The sequence below is a fragment of the Carcharhinus amblyrhynchos genome, unplaced genomic scaffold, assembly GCF_965287045.1.
Source record: "Carcharhinus amblyrhynchos unplaced genomic scaffold, sCarAmb.v2.hapA chromosome_178, whole genome shotgun sequence".
In the NCBI taxonomy this organism is placed as follows: Eukaryota; Metazoa; Chordata; class Chondrichthyes; order Carcharhiniformes; family Carcharhinidae; genus Carcharhinus; species Carcharhinus amblyrhynchos.
This window is the reverse complement of record NW_027649918.1, coordinates 289,700-309,259: the sequence shown is the minus strand read 5'-3', so window position 1 is coordinate 309,259 and position 19,560 is coordinate 289,700. Positions and strand designations below refer to the sequence as shown.

Below are 19,560 nucleotides of genomic sequence, written 5' to 3'. Positions count from 1 at the left end.
TGTGGCACTAACACAGCTTTAAGTTGTGTTGCTGCTGAACAAAATAGGGTTAATTTAGCTTATCACAAGGACAATGAACCACAGCAGCCAATGGCTCAACTTTATTGAGAAATGAATTCCAGCATCATGTTCAAATGCATAAATGCAAACAAACTAAAAATAAACATAAAACACACTCCATGAAGGCCAGTGCTCCGCTCACTGATTTATCTGGCCACCCTGTTACTGACCTGGAAACATTGAGACAGGGAAATGGAGAGCAATGACCCTGATATTTACAACACATTGGCCTTCACCTGGCACTGTGTGGCAGTTCAGTCAACCAGACAACTTCAAAACTGAACAAAGTAGCCCATCTGGAAGCAGCACTTGTGTCAATATGGACATGACCTTGCAAGAGTAACACAAGCTCACCCTATTTCAGTTAATCAGCAGGTAGGGGCTTGCATAGCACTCACTGAAAGCTTCAGTGTGGAGTGAAAGGGAGAACTTCTAAAATGGTTGATTTGCATATATGTTGATCAAATAAGTTACTGAAACACAGAAGACTAATTTGAACTCTGTGGATAGCAAGGGGAACTAACCATCAAGCAACCTCTGGGTGACGCTTGTCATATAATGTCCTTCGCGCAATGCTGTTTAAATTCTCTCTCTGAAAATGATATTTAGATACAGAGAGATCATCAAAACTGCCCTGTAAAGAGACAATGATGAGTGCAGTGACAGCAACTCACATTTCCCTCATTGATCTGGCAATTGCCAGAAGGAACAGTCTTAAGATAGTTACAAAGTTATTCTGTTTACAATGAGCCTGGGAAACTGGCAACACCAAAGGGTGCTCAGGTTGTCAAAAAATGCAAGATATGATTAAATGGGCAGCTGGTGGATGTAAGCTCAGTAACTGCACTGCAGGTGCCAGGTGCACAATTGCTCTCCATACAATGAATAACCTGAATGATGTATGAGCTCAGAAATCAGATTGCACAGCACTAGGCAATGCTCAAAGGGAGTCCTTCCTGCAGAAAATCTTCCAACAGTCCGATTATCCCCTTCAGCTTTAGGGAAGATGCACATTCTTTTTAACTGAACTTGGCCTTCGAGAAGTCCATTTCTGGGTGTTGCTCCATGAACCTGCAGAGTGTGGCACAGGAGGATTAGATCTGGCTTACATAACTAAGTAGCATATTCACAATTAATCAAGTAGCCTTAACTGAGAACTATCACCTCAGGATTGATTTAGAGGCACCAAGCCTGATTTTTAGCACTAACAACCATCCCGCCCCCCCCAAAAAAACAAATCGGTATTTGTACACATCTGTATTTCCAAATAAATTGTTGGAAATCTGAATCTAAATCCAAAAATGCTGGAAATTCTCAGGTGGTGTCAGAGTTAATGAGCCTGAACTTCTACAGAGTGGCAAATAGAGTCTCATTGCCACTCACTCCTAGTTTTGTACCTGGAATTCCAGCTGCTCCTTTCTTGCACGGACTTCCAACTTAGGCCAGTTCAGAACTGTGTAGGACAACTCGCAACTGAGGCTTTCAATTGGGGGCAACACAGTCGGAGGAGGTGAGGAAGCCACACCCCTTTTACAGTACTTGCATAAAGCAGAGAAGTTTAAGGGCCAGCCACTTTCAGATGCCAGGAAAACGGTAATTTTATAAGGCAAGTGGGCAAGTGTGGAAGTGGGGGCAAGTCGGAGGCAGAGCAGTAGAATCAATACCAGAGTTACCCAGTAGATAGTGGTTTTAATTATTCCAATTTCTCCTGGCTAGCTGTAAGATAGTCAGAATCATCCGAAGTTTACAATTTATAATTGTACTTTTGGATAGTTCCCAGAGCAAGGTGATTGTCAGGAGTTTGGGCCACAGTTAACTGTGGCTCACAATCATAGTGGAAATGATGATAGGCTGAAAAACTGCAGGATGTAGCTGGGGTGAGAGATGGGAAGTTCATTGGTTGAGAGCATTTGGATGAGAGGCAACATGCACAAGAAGAATTGGCCCTTAGATCTACCGATTGCAGTGGAGCAAAACTGTGGAGGATAATAGGAAGGGAGGTTTACAGGAGAATTACTCACTTTTTCTGTTGCAAACAATCCCAAAGCCTAATGTAGGCACAATGACATGAGGCGCTTTGAGGAAACCAGTGTTACAATGGGCACCTGAAGCAATTAGGTCCTTTATTTACTAAACACCTCACATCTGCTTCAGGCATGAATAAAGGAGTATTTGTCCTTACCCATTTCAATTGGCCATCAGTTCTAGCAGCACCTAAAGTGTATGCTGCCAGGATCGAAATAAGGAAGCAGAAGAATGGCCTAATGGAAAACTGAAAACAGATAAGCTCAGAGACTTGGGCAGAGGGGGTTTTGGGCAGATTAGGGAGAGGGACAAGGAGTGGGTCCCTCTCCTTAATCTGTTTAAGGCATCAGGTGGGTAAGATGAAGGAGAATGGGGTCCTATCTTAAGCAGCACAGTGGTTAGCTCTGCTGCCTCACTGCACCAGGGACCCAGTTTGATTCTGGCCTTGGGTGACCATGGAGTTTGCACATTCTCCCTGTGTCTGCGTGGGTTTCCTCCAGGTGCAATGGGTTTTCCAACAGTTCGAAGATGTGCAGGTTAGATAACTGGCCATGCTAAATTGCCCCTTCGTTTCATAAAGATATGTAGATTAGGTGGATTAACCATAGCAAATGCAGGGATGATTTCAGCATTCAGTGTGTGTTGGAGCCGACGAGGGAGCGAGCTATCTTGGATCTGGTGTTATGTAATAAGGCGGGTAGAATTAGGGACCTTGTGGTGAAGGATCCTCTTGGGAAGAGTGATCATTGTATGGTGGAGTTTCTGATGCAGATGGAGGGGGAGAAAGTGGGTTCCCGGACATGTGTCCTTTGTTTGAACAGAGGGGAGTACGATAGGATGAGAGAGGAATTGGCGAATGTTGATTAGGGGAGCGCATTGGAAGGTAGGTCTGCTGAGAAACAGTGGAGGATCTTTAAGGAGATCTTTCTTGGTGCTCAGCAGAACTTTATTCCGATGGTTAAAAAGGATCGTAGGAGGAGAGATAATCAGCCGTGGATAACGAAGGAGGTAAAGGAAAGTGTTAAATTAAAAGCGGATGCGTTTAGAGTAGCTAAGAGTAGTGGGCGAGAAGAGGATTGGGAGAGGTTTAAATATCAACAAAGAATGATGAAGAAGTTGATAAAGAAGGGTAGGATAAACTATGAAGCTGGGCTAGCGCTTAATATAAAAAAGGATAGTAAGAGTTTTTATAAATATATAAAAAGGAAGAGGCTGACTAGGGTAAACATTGGGCCCTTAGAGGATGAGAGTGGCGACTTAGTGGTAGGGGATGGGGAAATGGCTGAGGCATTGAATAACTTTTTTGTATCGGTCTTCACAGAGGACAACGTGAATAATTTGCCGGGTGTTAGCAATGGAAAGATGGTAGGAGTGGAGGGCCTGAATGACATTATTGTTACTAGAGAGGCAATGCTCGAAAGACTGGAGGGACTGATTGTGGACAAGTCCCCAGGACCAGATGGAATGCATCCAAGGGTTCTGAAAGAAATGGCAGAGGTGATAGTGGATGCCTTGGTGATTATTTTCCAAACCTCACTGGATTCCGGGGAAGTGCCGGAAGATTGGAAAACGGCTGATGTTACGCTGTTGTTTAAGAAGGGTGGCAGGCAAAAGGCAGGGAATTATAGGCCGGTTAGTTTAACCTCTGTTGTAGGTAAAATGTTAGAATCCGTGATCAAGGAGAAAATAGCAAGGCATCTTGAGGAGAATTGTTTGATAGAGCAGACGCAGCACGGTTTTGTTAAAGGGAAGTCGTGTCTGACGAATTTATTGGAGTTCTATGAGGATGTGTCTCGGGCGGTGGATAGAGGAGAGCCGGTGGATGTGGTCTTTCTTGATTTTCAGAAGGCGTTTGATAAGGTGCCGCACAAGAGGTTATTACAGAAGGTCAGGGGGCATGGAATTGGGGGTAGGGTGTTAGCGTGGATAGGGGATTGGCTGTCAAATAGGAGGCAGAGAGTGGGGGTCAATGGGTGCTATTCAGATTGGCGGTTGGTGACTAGTGGAGTGCCCCAGGGGTCGGTGCTGGGGCCTCAGCTATTTACCATTTATATAGATGATCTGGAGGAGGGAACCGAGTGTATGGTGTCGAAATTTGCTGATGACACCAAGATTGGAGGAACGGCAAATTGTGTGGAGGGTGTGGAAAGTCTACAGAGGGATCTAGATAGGCTGGGCGAATGGGCCAGGAACTGGCAAATGGAATTTAATGTTGGCAAGTGTGAAGTTGACCACTTTGGTAGGAATAATGGTAGGAAGGACTATTACTTATGTGGCGAAAAACTGCAGCATGCGACGGTGCAGAGGGACCTCGGGGTCCTTGTGCATGAGTCGCAAAAACCCAGCCTGCAGGTGCAGCAGGTGGTCAGGAAGGCGAATGGGATGCTGGCCTTCATAGCGAGGGGGATTGAATAAAGAAGTAGGGAGGTCTTGCTGCAACTGTACAGGGCACCGGTGAGGCCGCAGCTGGAGTACTGTGTGCAGTTTTGGTCGCCGCACTTACGCAAGGATATTTTGGCCTTGGAGGGAGTGCAGAGGAGGTTTACTAGGCTGATACCAGAGTTGAGGGGGTTGAACTATGAAGAGAGGCTGAATAAACTAGGCTTGTTAGAGTTTAGAAGAATGAGGGGAAATCTCATCGAGACGTATAAGATGATGAATGGGATGGATAGGATAGAGGTGGAGAGACTCTTCCCGCTCAGAAAGGACAGTAGGACTAGAGGGCACAGCCTCAAGATAAAGGGGGGGGGGCAGTTTAGAATGGAGTTGAGGAGGAACTTCTTCAGTCAAAGGGTGGCGAATCTCTGGAATTCTCTGCCTGTTGAAGTGGTGGAGGCTGCCTCGCTAAATATATTTAAGACGCAGTTTGATAGGTTTTTGATAGGCAAGGAGATTAAGGGTTATGGGGAGAGGGCGGGAAGGTGGAACTGAGACACGACAGATCAGCCATGATCTTATTGAATGGCGGGGCAGGCTCGAAGGGCTAGATGGCCTACTCCTGCTCCTATTTCTTATGTTCTTATTCACCCATCACTTGCAGCCCTTTTCCTTTTTATTCATGTAGCCCTGTCAGGGCTACAGATCAATTCTATAGAGCAGGTTAATTCTGCCGTTACAGCACCTTCCCGCACCTCCACAATCAGACCAAAGACAAGGTCACAGCTTACAGCTTCATTAATCTTTGACTATCAAGGAGAGAGGGAAACATAAAAAAAACCACATTGCAACATGAGTATTGACCTGATTGGGAAATGATCCATTGGACACAGCATTAACACATACTTAATTCCACTCAATCCCCATCAATTCAATGCTAATCTTAACTAACATCAAGCAGTTAGAAATCAGGAGATAGACAATCTGTACATTTTAACTCAGCGTGAGGTCATGATCCTGCAGTCAATGCCAAGCATGGTATCTGCGCTCAATAGATCAGAATGTGCTACTCTGACTGTTGGCCTGCAACCCATATGGGGGGCATCATAGGTGCACGACCTCTGGACCGTGGGAATAGGGGTGTCATACCCCATTGAGAGCCATGTCCATAGCAACCATAAAGGAGCAAGAGCCACACCCATAGAAACTATTACTCAATGAGAGTCACATTAACTACTGCCAGACGTTTTGTTCCCTCCTTGGAACTGACAGACTTTTAAACAAAGAATCTTGCTTGGAGTGTGCGTGAAGTTTTGGCTAAGTTGAGAATTTGCAGGGAGGTTTGTTGAAATTTTTTTAAATTGAATATTTATTTAACAGCTTAACGTAGTTTTAAAAAAATCCCAAGGCACTTCAGAGAAGTGATTTTAAACAAAAACAAAGCAATGCAAGATTATGTTAGCACAGGTAACAGACAATGTTGTCATAAAAGTAAGATTTAAGGATATCTTCGAGGAGAGGCAGGTAAGGGGAGGGTGAATTTTCAGGGAGCAATTGCAGAGTTTAGGGACCAGTCAACATAGCTGTCAGTGATGGGTATGACTAATATAAAGGATGCTCTCTGAAGATGCCTGATCTCAGGGGGCAGGGGTGATGCAGAAGGGTAAAAGATGAGGAGGGGAGAGGTTAAGGAGGGATCTGAAAACAAGGACCAAAATATTACAATCGACGCTTTGCCAAACTGGTGACAGAACCTATAAACCAGTGAAGCCATCAGCATATTTTCAAAAGACATTCAATAATGGTGGCTATTGTTGTTAGGTAACATTAGAGCTCAAGGGATTGTGAGTAATCAGAAATCATAGAAACCCTACAGTGCAGAAAGAAGTCATTCGGCCCATCAAGTCTGCACCGACCACAATCCCACCCAGGCCCTACTCCCATATCCCTACAAGTTTTACTCATTAATCCCTTAAGCTACACATCTCAGGACACTAAGGGGCAATTTTAGCATGGCCAATCAACCTAATCCACACTTTGAACTGTGGGAGGAAACTGGACCACCCGAAGGAAACCCACGCAGGCACAAGGAGAATGTGCAAATTCCACACAGACAGTGACCCAAGCCGGGAATCGAACCCAGGTCCTTGGAGCTGTGAAGCAGCAGTGCGAACCACTGTGCTATCATGCCGCTCAAATATGTTACAATGTAATATATTACACTGGATTTAAGATTGCATTTACAAAAGAGACAAAGGATGGAGGTGTGAATGGCTAAAGTGGCCAACTTAATGCAACGTGAAGGGATGAAGAAACAGACAAGGTTTTTTTGTTTCTACTGGCACACATCTATGTCAGCTTGATACTGATGCATATAAAATTTATTCTGCACGTGGATGGAAAAAGAATAGAGCGAACATTGTTAGCACCAATATAATTAGATATCATACTTCACAATTGAGTAGGTGTTCTCAGGTTTTCATTTCATGCTTCCAGTATGAATAATGCGAGCTCATACCTCACAAACTAGTACAAGTGTTCAGGTCTCACACATTTCACATTCCAGTACTGTACAGTGTGGTCCACTCATCCTCCACACCAGATCCATCCCTGGTCACAACACTCTTGCACACTATTAACAAATCACAATACTAAAGACACTCAAGTGTGTCTAGAACAAGAATCCAGCAAAATGCACCCAACCCACCTCCATCTCCTATAATTATTCTGTTATCACTTCCCTCCCAAACACACAATTTATTCAGTATAAACAAGCAACCAGACCAACATCTTCCAGACTAGAGATGAGCAAACCCCTTATTCCCATTAGCTTCCCCATCCAAGAAGACAACACAACCCTAGGTTCATCAACAAAACACAATGTATCCCATGTTCATCAGAAAAATCCATATGTACTGATCCTACATGCAGCATCTAGATTCACTCAGAGCATGAACTTTTTGTTTCAGCCAGACCAGCTTAGGTTACCCCCCTTTCCTTCATCTAGCAGTCTGCTTCAAGCTCCACTCCCACCCATACCCTACAGCCTTGACCCCATCTCGACCTCAACTCTCCAGCCCTGACCCCACCTCCACTCTCCACCCCAACCAAAACTGAGTACAGCCACCCTGCTACAGTGCCTCTATTATCTGCAGGAAGAATTTGCCCTGGCTACAGTGTGTCACAGACCGGTTACGTCAACCAGTACAACTGATCTTTATCAACATGACAGATTGTCACTGCTGCAACGGAGGCCTTACTTTTTCAGTATGTCTTGTTTTTTTTGTTCCTCTGATGTGGGAAGCCCCATAGCTTTCTGCCGTTGATCATACATCATCTTCTCCACCATACTCCGGGTCTCACCATCCAAGTCTGATAACTGAGGGGACAGAGAACAAGCAGTTTTTCAACATCCTCACTCATTACTATTGAACAGTCATCAAATAACACCAGACAGGCTTATATTGATAAAACAGCAAGTCTAAAATGGATGATCATGGATACACAAGCTATGGGAATAAGTCTGATTATCTGTTTGCAAATTAACCAGGATGAAAGGGGAGGGACAAAGTGTTTAAAATGTTGTGGTAGGTCACAGTCCAACTCATCAGACTGATCATTTATATTTTAGAAACCTCAGATGTTATATCCTGGATTGCATCACTGCTTCTTGCTTTTTCAAAGATAATAAATTGTGATCTCCAGAAAGGAGGCGAGGTTGTCGAAGGCTGTCAAAGGTAAAATGACGAAGGGGATGAGATGAGATGAGATGAAGGCCAGGATCAGAGGTTCAGAGAACATGAGAGGGAGAACACGAGGCTGGAGCAGATCATATGTGACTGTGGAAAGATTTCAGTATAAGTATGAGGGCAAAAGTTTGAAATTTGGAATATTGGAGGACAAGAAGTTACTGCAGGTCAGCAAGGACAAGGATACTGAGCAAATAGGATTTAGTGAGGCAGAATGCAAATACAGGTTAAGAGGCCAGCAAGGAGCACAGTGGAAACCGAGTCTAGAGATAACAGAGTGATTTAAGTGTTTAATTACAGTATGCTGGGGCTAAAGAATAAGAAGAAATTACTAACTGATGATTTGTGGTGTTCTAAACAGCGGTCACAACTGCTTTGCTTTTCTTGATGTTCTATTGGAAGAAAGACCAAACCTCAGCCAAGACGTGGGTTTTAAAGGTGGATCTTAAATGCAAGCAGGTAGAGTTTTAGGAAGGGAACTCCAAAGAATGAGGCCTGGGTGGTTGAAGACATATTGCTAATAGTGGGAGTGACACGATGCAGGGTGGGTGGAAGATGTGCAAGAGAAACAGAGTTTGAGAAGCATGCAGGGACAGACGGATTTAAGCACAAGGATGGAATGGATATTTTGTGTTTGGCAGGGCTGAAAGCCAATGCATGCAAGGTTGATGGGCAATTTGGACTTAGTGCAGGATCACAGGCAGGCATTTCAGAAACACAAAATGTTAAAATTCATTGGTAAGGCTGCTTATTAGCAACACTGCCCCTTGAAACTAAGCAACTGCTTTTTTTAATATAGGGATTTGGGTGCTGCTTCTAGGCCAGCATTTATTGCTCATCCCTAATTTCCCTTGTGAAGGTAGTTCCGAGAGCTTTCTTGAACCAATGCAGTCCATTGAACCACTGTGCTGTTATAAGGAGGGATTTCCAGGATTTTGACCCAGCGCCAATTAAAAAATGGTGATATAGTTCCATGTCAAGACAGTGAGTGGCTTGGAGGGGAACTTTCTGCTGGCGCTGCTCCCAAACATCAGCTGCACTTGTCCTTCTCAGTGGTAGAGGTTGCAGATTTGGAAGATGTTGAAAGAACCTTGGAGAATTGCTGCAATACATTTTGTACACGGCAGGCACTGCTGCCACTGTGCATCGGTGGTAGTGGTGGCAGAGCCAATCAAGTGAGCTGCCTTGTCCTGGCTGGTGTCAAACTTCTTGAGTGTTCTCGGTGCAGCATTAATCCAGACAAGTGGAGATCATTCTATCACATTCTTGACTTGTGCTTTATTTAACTTGTTTGTTAGTGTCACAAGTAGGCTTAAATGGAGTCACTGTGAAAATCCCCTAGTCGCCACACTCCAGCGCACATTCGGATACACTGAGGGGGAATTTAGCACCTAACCAGCACATCTTTCGGACTGTGGGCGGAAACCGGAGCATCTGGAGAAAACCCACAGACACTGGGAAAGCATGTAGACTTTGCATAGACAGTGACCCGAGCTGGGAATCGAACCTAAGTCCATGGTGCTGTGAGGCAGCAGTGCTAATCCGGTGCCACAGTGCTGTCCCAGATGTAAATGGTAGGGAGGCTTTAAGCAATCAGGAAATGATTTACTCACCACATAATTCCCATCCCCTGACCTGCTCTTGTAGCCGCAGTGGTTCAGTTCAGTTTCTGCTCAATGGTAACCTCCAAGACATTGATATTGGAATTCATCAATGGTCATGCCACTGGGGAAATGGTTGGATTGTCTCTTGTTGGAGACGATCAGCTGGCAGCTGTGTAGCATGAATGTTACTTTCAACTTATCAACCCAAGCCAGAATGTAGATCTTGCTGCATGAGGGTCTGGATTCAGTATAGTGAGTAAATAAGAAAAGGGTGGGGAGATGCAGGGCAATGATAGGAAGAATCTGAGATGGTTGCAAAGGAATGGAGATGCGCTGGCTGGAATGAAACTATGATGCGGGCCTAAAGCACAAAGTTAAAAGGATTGTTTGAGCTTCTCGTTATCAATCAGTTTCACTGTAGATCAAGCCTCTGCTACAAGGTTCTCACCTTTGATATATTTGTGTTTCCTGACTGAGATGATCACAGTGGATGGGATTTTCCAGTCGTGCCTGTCCAGAGACTGGGAATTGTCACCTGAGGTTAATGGATCTTTAAATGACCCACCAAATTTTCTGTTCCACCCATGACAATTTTCACAACAGACATGCGGAACCAGAAATTCCACCATTGTGAATGTCAGCAAGCAATGCATCCCAATTAGAGGGGTTAACTATTTGCATTGATTCAGTGTAGCAGCAAGTAAAAGATCATAAAATCAGGCAGTTTTCATATTGCCCAAATAGAAACAAATCCCTTTAAAATCACCGTGCTCACCCAACAAAGCACTAGCTCTCCACATGACAGAATCGGATTATGAAAATGGTAATACTCACTTTTGAATTCTCAGGGTTAATTTTTTTGGTATTGAGCTCAGGGTCTGTTGTCACAACTTTGTTCCACCATTCCATTTTGTTGATCTGAAATTTGGAAAAAAGAATCCTCACAGGTGCTGATGCAGCTCACAAGGAAATACAGCAAGAGCACAACTAAACAAGAGTTCTCCAGAAATCCCGCAGGCACAGAAAGTCACCCAGCCAAACTGGGAATTTGGGGCTACAATCACCCACAGCCCTCTGTAATCCTTATCCATAGACAAGAAAACCTTAAGTTCATTCAAACTTAGAGTTCAATATAAACCTTACCAACAGAATGGAGGTCCCATATGGATTGTACATCTCTCCATATAGGGACAGATCTCATTCTCCAAGTCCAGAGCTGCGGAACAAGTTGAGAGCCAGGACATGGGAATGTCCACAGTGGCCAGGGATATGATTGGGGTTTCATTCTTCTACAGTGATGCCAGCTCACCTTCTCTAGATGTAGGTTAACACTTTTTCCATCCTCCAGCAGCCATGAGCTTTCCTCCACTTTCACATCATTGAACATCTCACCATCAATCACAGGAGGATGGCCTTTCAGACCCACTTTCAAGTGACGCCTTTGGATCTCTACAATGAGATCCCGACTCTTCAATCTGAAGTTGACTTGGAATGGAACCAGGAGCTGGGAGCATAATACAAGAAAGTTTTTTTTTTAAAAAGCAAATAAAATGAGTTTCTCAATCCAATAACCTTATCCTATATTGCATCCAAAATCCATCCATTTTCCTTCCAAATCCTTCAGGATTGTAACAGTATTTACTAGAGGGTGGAATCCTCTAATACAGGGGCTCCCAAACTATAGGTCACAATCTCCCCTGGGATTACGAGCTCCCCTCTCCAAGGCAGCAAGAGTGGTGACTGTGAAGAAGAGGCTACCAGTCTGAAGGCTCTGGTGAAAAAGCCCTGGACCCATTAGATCGATGCTAACAAACAGCAAGGGGCAAATAGTGGGCCCAAAGCATGCTTCAACATCAGAAACCACTTTTCATGGTGAGTGCAAGTGTGCCTGGGATGTTTTTGCATCGAACTGGTGCACTTGGAACATAGTGCTCAATTCTGGTCGCCACACTACCAGAAAGATGTGGAGGCTTTGGAGAGAGTACGGAAAAGATTTACAAAAATGTTGCCTGGTATGGAGGGCATTAAGCAAGAGAGGAGGTTGCAGAAACTTGGTTTGTTCTCACTGGAATGACAGAGTTTGAGGGGCGACCTGATAGAAGTCTACAAAATTATGAGGGGCATGGACAAAGTGGAAATGCAAAGCTTTTTCCCAGGATGGGCATCAATTGCTAGGAGGCATAGGTTTAAGGTGCAAGAGGCAAAGTTTAAAGGAGATATCCGAGGCAAGTTTTTTTTCTAAAACGCAGAGGGTAGTGGGTGCCTGGAACTCGCTGCCAGGGGAGGTAAAGAAAGCAGATACGATACTGATTTGTAAAGGGGCACCCTGACAAATATATGAATAGGATGGAAATAGAGGGATATGGTTCTCAGAAGGGTAGGGTGTTTTAGTTTAATTGGACAGCATGGTTGGTGCAGGCTTGGGGGGGCCGAAGGGCCTGTTCCTGCGCTGTAGTTTTCTTTGTTCTTATTTAGAGGCAAGCGTAGCTCAGGCACCGACTGCAGGAGAAACTGGAAGGTCACATGCCTCAGCCGCAAAGTTAAGCGGCTGCTTCAAACTTTCTTGTGCCATTTTACAGGAAGTTACCCCAGAGTAGCAGCTCAGTTTCTTAGACATTGGCAACCAAGGAGGAGAACAGGGACTGGTGAATGACGGTGGTGGTGGTTGGGGAGGGGGGCGGTGTAGGCAGTGAGTTCAGCAATAAAGTTGTTGACTCAGTGGTAAGGACAGGGGTTGGAGGTAGGGGTGTGTGTGTGTGTGTGTGTGTGTGTGTATGATGATGGTGGGGGAAGGGGGCATGGATTACAATATGTGGGAGGAGCAGGGGATTTGCTGACTCGGAACTGGAGAGCTTGGCTGAAACCTACAGAACCGTAATAATTACATAATATCCTCTGAAATTATGTTAACTTTCAAGTGTTAAAATGGAGTCACATTGGAAAACAGTTTGGAAAGCATTGGTCTAATATACAAATCAGCCAAATGTAAAATTATCCTGGCGTTTACCTCAGATCATATTTTTTCCAGTTTATAATCACATGCCCAACTCACCACCAAAATCTATCACCTTATTTTCACTGTGAAGATCTTCAATTCCTATCTCACCATGAAGGTTTATATTTGTCGTACCATTTCCTACCCCAGCCTGGACCTACAAGCACTGTGGTACCGCGCTAAATAAACAGAGCAACTAACACACAATACTTACATCCACCTCGGAGAGAGTCTGGGTCCACCGATAGTTTGGCAGATCAGCACCATTTCCAGCATTGGGCTTCAGTTTCCCTTTATCCTTCTCATCCTCTTCACCATCAGACTCAGACTCTAACTACAGGAATGCGAGGATCACAAGAGGACTGTCAGAATACAGGGCACAAGTATGTAGCATTGTAAACATTACTTCTCACAATGTATATGAAATGTTTCACAACAGTGTGCAAGGCTGCTGGACAGACAGAACAAAGACAGAATTGTTGCTATAATATACTAGGCACAAAGTGGCCATGCAGTCACGTACCGTGACTGCGCAGAAGCCAGGCAGAAATAGTTGTCAAAATTAAAAATTTAACAAGATGAATCTAAGGAACAAATTTAAACAGATTTAAAATCTAAACTTTAAGATGGAATGAAGTTAGAGGTGTAATTTGATGATGCCTGGAACTCACTTTGTGAGCAGTCTGTGTCAGTTTTGTGTATAGGATGTCCAATTTCAATATTTTTCTCACTGCTTTGTCCATGACATATGTCATGGGAGACATATTTAGTAGAAGCAAATTTCCACACAGACTTTGTTTTTACTAAGTTATAAATAGGAATTAAAATACAGAAACAAGCCATTCAAACCAACTAGTCCATTTTTGTGTTTATTCTCCACATGGGCGAATAGTCTAAAATCACATTTACCCATCCTGTCCCCAAATCCATTCAACACTTTTTCCATCATCCAACCGCCTGATTGACCCAAAAATTATGTCAACATTCCAGATTCAATCACTAACCCTACAAGTAAATCATACAACCTGTTAAGTAACTTATGCTATAAAGACTCTGCAGTGATGCACCCTGTGGGTGAAAAGTTTACTATCTGGACCCATACAATAATGAAAGACTAGTTTAGTGAGACACTGAAGACTGTCAAGAGTTTCAAGTGGAGACAACAGCCAGAAAAATCTCAACAGATAAAGAAATTAAGATAGAACTTGTGGATTTTAAATATGACCTTTCCTTCCTTTACTTAAATCCCATAAAAGAATTTTCTTCTCCCTGCTCCACGCTGACTCAATTCTACATTACCTGTTTTGTTTCTGTTTTTTCTGAATTCCCTTCTCCATTGGCAGTGATTCCATCTCCATCATTTTCCTGGTTCTTGTGCTCTTTTTTCTAGATGAAAAATACAATAGTAAATATTCTCATCATAGTATACCAGGCCAGTTATTAATCTTAGGTCTTGCAATGTTTATTAATGACAGGCACAAGACATAGATGCCTGGTAAAACACATTTGGATAAAGAAACAAAAGGAAACAGATTAAGTTTTGGGTCAGATGGGATGCTGGCAAGTTACAGGCATTTAGGGTGACCCTGCAGGCAGCTTGTACATGCCCACTGCGGTCCCAGCACCAGCTGCAAGAGCTCTAAGACAGCCACCTATACATGGCAGGGCTTTTGTTCCTGAATACTGCTCAGATATTCCTAAGCTTAAGCAGATTCGTAGTTCTTAAAGTTGAAACTGGAGCTGGCTCAAATGGTGGCCACAAATCTTAATGGTTACATTCTGTACAGCTCCCTAAATCCACTCCCTCTCCCCCCCCCAAAAAAAAATGCTGGAAATCTGAAATAGGATGGGAATATGCTGTAAATACTTGGGTTTAGCAGCAGCTAATGAGAGAGAAACTGGAGTTAATATTTCATGTCCTGACCTGAAACATTAACTCCATTTCTCTCTCCAGAGATCCTGCCAGGCCCACTGAGTAGAGTCATAGAAGTTTACAGCATGGAAACAGGCCCTTCGACCCAACTTGTCCATGCCGCCCTTTTTCTTTAAACCCCTAAGCTAATCCCAATTGCCCTCATTTGGCCCATATCCCTCTATACCCATCTTACCCATGTAATTGTCTAAATGCTTTTTAAAGGACAAAATTCTACCCACCTCTACTACTACCTCTGGCAGCTTGTTCCAGACACTCATCACCCTGTATGTGAGAAAACTGCCCCCTGGACACTTCTGTATCTCTCCACTCTCACCTTAAACCTATGCCCTCTAGTTTTAGACTCCCCTACTTTCGGGAAAAGATATTGACTATCTAGCTGATCTATGCCCCTCAATATTTTGTAGACCTTTATAAGATCACCCCTCAGCCTTCTATGCTCTAGAGAAAAAAGTCCCAGTTTATCTACCCCCTCCTTATAACTCAAACCATCAAGTCCCAGTAGCATCCTAGTAACTCTTTTCTATTTTTATATCTAATTTTAAGTTTATGCTCTCTTTGTTTCTAGAAAATAGTTTCTATCAATTCCTTTGTTAAGTTTGAACAGCAAATTCACAAATATATAAGCCGAGTGTAATCAACCTCATAATTAAAGACTTCTGGTCCCAGTATAATTCTGATGAATCTATGCTGCATCCCCTCCAGCACCAATATATCCTTCCTGAGCTTTAGCGCCAGAATTGGGATCTAAGAAGGGCTTTATAAAACTGTAAGAGAATATCCACTCCTTTGCACTCAGCCTCAACATTCCATTTGTCTTTTTAATAAAGTTATCTCTCTCCATCCGATTAACAATTTCTGTACTTGAACCCTTAAATCAATGTGCTCCTCCAGGGTTCCTAACTTATCACCGTCTAAAACTACTGTGATCCATCTTTCTTAGATCTGAAGTGGAAGACATAAACTTTCCCAATTGAACTGCCAACCAACTGGGTGTCATCAGCAAACTTAGGTGACCAGTTCTCTATTCCTTAAAAGTAACTCAGAGTGAAACATTAAGGCCCTTGTACAGATCCTTGGGCAACACGACAACTCACATCCTACCAATATGATTACATACAAACCAGTTATCCTTACTCTTAACTGCCTCATACTTCCTCAACAACTTCTAATCCAAGCCAATAGGTTGCCCTTAATTCCATGATCCATCATGGAATCACTGGCTGTGATTGCCAGTGGATGCTGCACTTACCTGGTCGATTTCCTTCTGCAATTTCTCTGCCTCCTCGTCAGTCAACTCTTTGATTTTTGGCTGCTTCAAATCTGGCTCAGATTTCTCCTTCTCCTCAGCAAGCTTTGCCCGTTCCAATTTATCTTTTCTCTCCGCTTCCTTTTTCACCTCCTTCTCCATCTGAACCTGTAATGCCAACTTATGGTGGCGTTTGAACGTCTCTGTGACCAACTGTGGAAAATAAATGACCAGAATCATCATTAAATGGGATTACACCATTAGTATGCTGGGAGAAACTGGCACTCCCATCAAATTAATTTGAGATGGAGATGCAGCAGGGCCCCTGTGACTGAGGATAATGAAGATATAATGAAATTGCCTATACTCACTTTATTAGCTGCTCCCTGCTCCCCACCAGTGAAGAAGTCGGTTTTCCGCCTCAGAAAACTGAAGAACGTATCCACGAGCTGAAATAAAAATTGAGGGTTTTTATTCAGATCCCCTGAAGTTGACAGGGCACCCAGCATCAGCTATGTAGATATTCCCATAAAAATTACTCACTGCAAGAATGTATAAAGCAACTCAGAAGCACAAGGAAAATCCACTCAGTTTAACATGGAAATAACCAAGGCAAGGGGCAATCTATCCACAGACAGATGAGGGTTGGAGCAGGAAACTATCCACAGGCAGTGGTAGGACGGAGGATCCAGCTCCGGGCAGTGGGTATGTTTGTGGGGGAGGAGCCAAGATCCATCCCCAGACAGCGGGTGTGTTTGGGGGGTGTGGGGGGGGAGGAGATCTATCCCCAGGCAGTGGGTGTGTTTGGGGGGATCCTTCCCCAGCCAGTGGGTGTGCTGGGGGGGGTACTCCATCCCCAGGCAGTGGGTATATTTGGAGGGGGATCCATCCCCAGGCAGTGGGTGTGTTTTGGGGGGGGGACGGCGGGATGGTGAGATCCATCCCCAGGCAGTGGGTGTGTTTGGTGGGGGGGGGGGAAATCCATCCTTGGGCAGTGGTTGTGTTTGGCGAGGGGGGGATGGAATCCATCCCCAGGCAGTGGGTGTGTTTGGTGGGGCGGGGGGGGGAAATCCATCCTTGGGCAGTGGGTGTGTTTGGCGGGGGGGGGGGGGGGGTTGGAATCCATCCCCAGGCAGTGGGTGTGTTTGGGGGGAGGAATCCATCGCCAGAAAGTGGGTGTGTTGTGGGGGGGGGGGGGAATCCATCGCCAGAAAGTGGGTGTGTTGGGGGGGGGGGTGCGGTGAGATCCATCGCCAGGCAGTTGGTGTGCGGGGGGTGGGGGGGGAGACCCATCGCCAGGCAGTTGGTGCGCGGGGGGTGGAGGGGGGGGGGGGAGGAGATCCATCGCCAGGCAGTGAGTGCGGCGGGGGAGACCCATCCCCAAACAGAGCAATTACTCCGTACCTGGTGAACCCCTCCTTCGTGCTGTTGGGCCATAGCTAGTAGAATACCATCGAAACGATCCTCCCCGGACGAGTCCCCCATCGTGAATGTGTGTGTGAGTCAATGCAACTCCCTCAGGATACAGCCCAACTCCACGCTTCAGGCCCAGGCCGCTCACCCGGAAGTAATGTTGCCCCTAGGTCAGTGTGTGATTGACATGCGTCTTAGCCAATCGGCGGACGCGCGTCCTCCTGACGTCCGACGCTGAGGCAGCGCCGCGCGAGTGGAGCGAGTGTTGATGGCGCGGTCTCCATGGAAACTGGAACATTCGGGAACCTGGCCCTAGCAACCCGGGTCTCAGTCGCAGCTTACAGAGTTTGACCCGAAAGACCGACCCGGAGTCGGCAGGTATTATTGAGAAAGCGGCATTGTGGTGTAGAAGCTGGGGAAAGGTTATAATGGCTAGAGGCTAGGAATCCTGCAGCGAGTATTTCACTCCTGACTCCCCAAAGCCTGCCCAGTCTTTATAAGGAGCAAGTCAGGACAGTAATGGATAAGCTTATCCATTACTTGGGACAAAGCAGTTTGTTTTGATCAGTGCATTAAGTGTCCACTTTACACTAGTGTGTACAATCTACAAGATGCATTACACTTTCCAGGACACCACCCACACCCATGACTTCTACCATCTGGAAGGATGAGGGTGGCAGATACATGGGAACACCACTATTTCCCTCCAAGCCACACTATCCTAACTTGAAAATATATCACCGCCATTCCTTCACTGTCACTGGGTCAAAATCCTGGAATTCCCTCCTTAAAAGCGCTGCAGGTGTTCCTACACAACATTAACTGAAGTGGTTCAAGAAACCTTTGCCTTTTAAGGGCAATTAGGGATGGACCATAAATGCTGGCAGAGCAAGTGATGTACATATTTCTTGAAAAGATGAAAAACAAGTGAGAGGATGTACCTATCAAGAAAAGTTGGGGATCTTTGACTGACGGTTAATCTTTAAGGTTACAAAAGGGTTAAATGTAGTAGACATAGAGATGTCTCCACTCACTTGCAGGTGAGGCCAGAATTAGAGGATAGTAATATAGCCACCGCCATCTCCAATAGTGAATTCAGGACAAATATACTTACCCAGAGAGTGCTTTTTAAATTTATTTTCCCTAGAATAGTAGTGTCACAGACAAGGCCATGCCATCCCTAAATGTCCTTAAGAGCTAATCAAATTGCTGTGTGTCTGAAGTCACATGTACACCAGACCAGGTAAGTTTCTTTCTCCAAAAGAATATGAATGAACTAGACATTTTTTTATATGACAACCAATTATAGTTTCATGGCGATACTGAGACAAGTTTTCAATTCCTTTTTTCTCAGTTAATTGAATTGAACTTGTCCTCAGAGCCAGGATTTTGAATCCATTCACATTATCACTATACTACCATCTCCCCATGCAGAACTTACTTCAAAAGGGATTAGCTGGGGAAAATCTATTGATGCATTCATGTGTAAAATAGATAAACACATGAGGGAGAAAAATTATGATGATGGATTTAGATGAGCAAAGGTGGAAGGAGGTTGGCAGAACCCTTAGAAGTATTAACATACAGAGGGATCTAGGCATACAGGTCCACAGTTCCCTGAAAGTGGCAATACAAATGGATAAGGTGGTCAAGAAGATGTATGGCATACATGCCTTCATCACATAGAGTATAAAAATTGGCAAGTCATGTTGCAGCTGTATAGAACTTTAGTTAGGCCACATTTAGAATACTGTGTACAGTTCTGATTGACACACTACCAGAACAGTATGGAGGGTTTGGAGGGGTACAGAAAAGGTTTACCAGGATGTTTGGAGGGTATTAGCTATGACGAGAGGTTGGACAAATTTGTTTTGTTTTCAGTTGAAGATCGGAGGCTGATAGAAGTTTACAAAATTATGAGAGGCATGGATAGAATGCATAGTTGATATCTTTTTCCTAGGATAGAAATGTCATTGCTAGGGGCCATAGGTTTAAGCTAAGAGGGAGAAAATTTAAAGGAAATATGAGAGGCAAGTTTTTTTACACATAGGGTGATAAGTGCCTGGAATACGCTGCTAGAGGAGATGGTAAAAGCAGACATATTTAAGAGGCATCTTGACAGATACATAAATAGGCAGGGAATAGAGGGATACAGC

At 44.4% G+C, this 19,560-nt stretch overlaps 1 protein-coding gene across 1 annotated transcript; it reads right to left on the bottom strand.

Moving 5' to 3' along the window:
- Positions 1–74: 74 nt before the first annotated feature.
- Positions 75–17,564, bottom strand: nudc (nudC nuclear distribution protein). Its single transcript, XM_080183201.1, has 9 exons — positions 17,396–17,564; positions 16,363–16,440; positions 15,995–16,204; positions 14,109–14,195; positions 13,024–13,143; positions 11,124–11,318; positions 10,649–10,732; positions 7,722–7,840; positions 75–1,131 (listed from the first exon to the last, which is right to left on the bottom strand). Exons 1-9 carry the CDS (start codon positions 17,474–17,476, stop codon positions 1,080–1,082), a joined length of 1,026 nt encoding a protein of 341 aa, XP_080039327.1. The 5' UTR covers positions 17,477–17,564; the 3' UTR covers positions 75–1,079.
- Between the last annotated feature and the right edge of the window lie 1,996 nt (positions 17,565–19,560).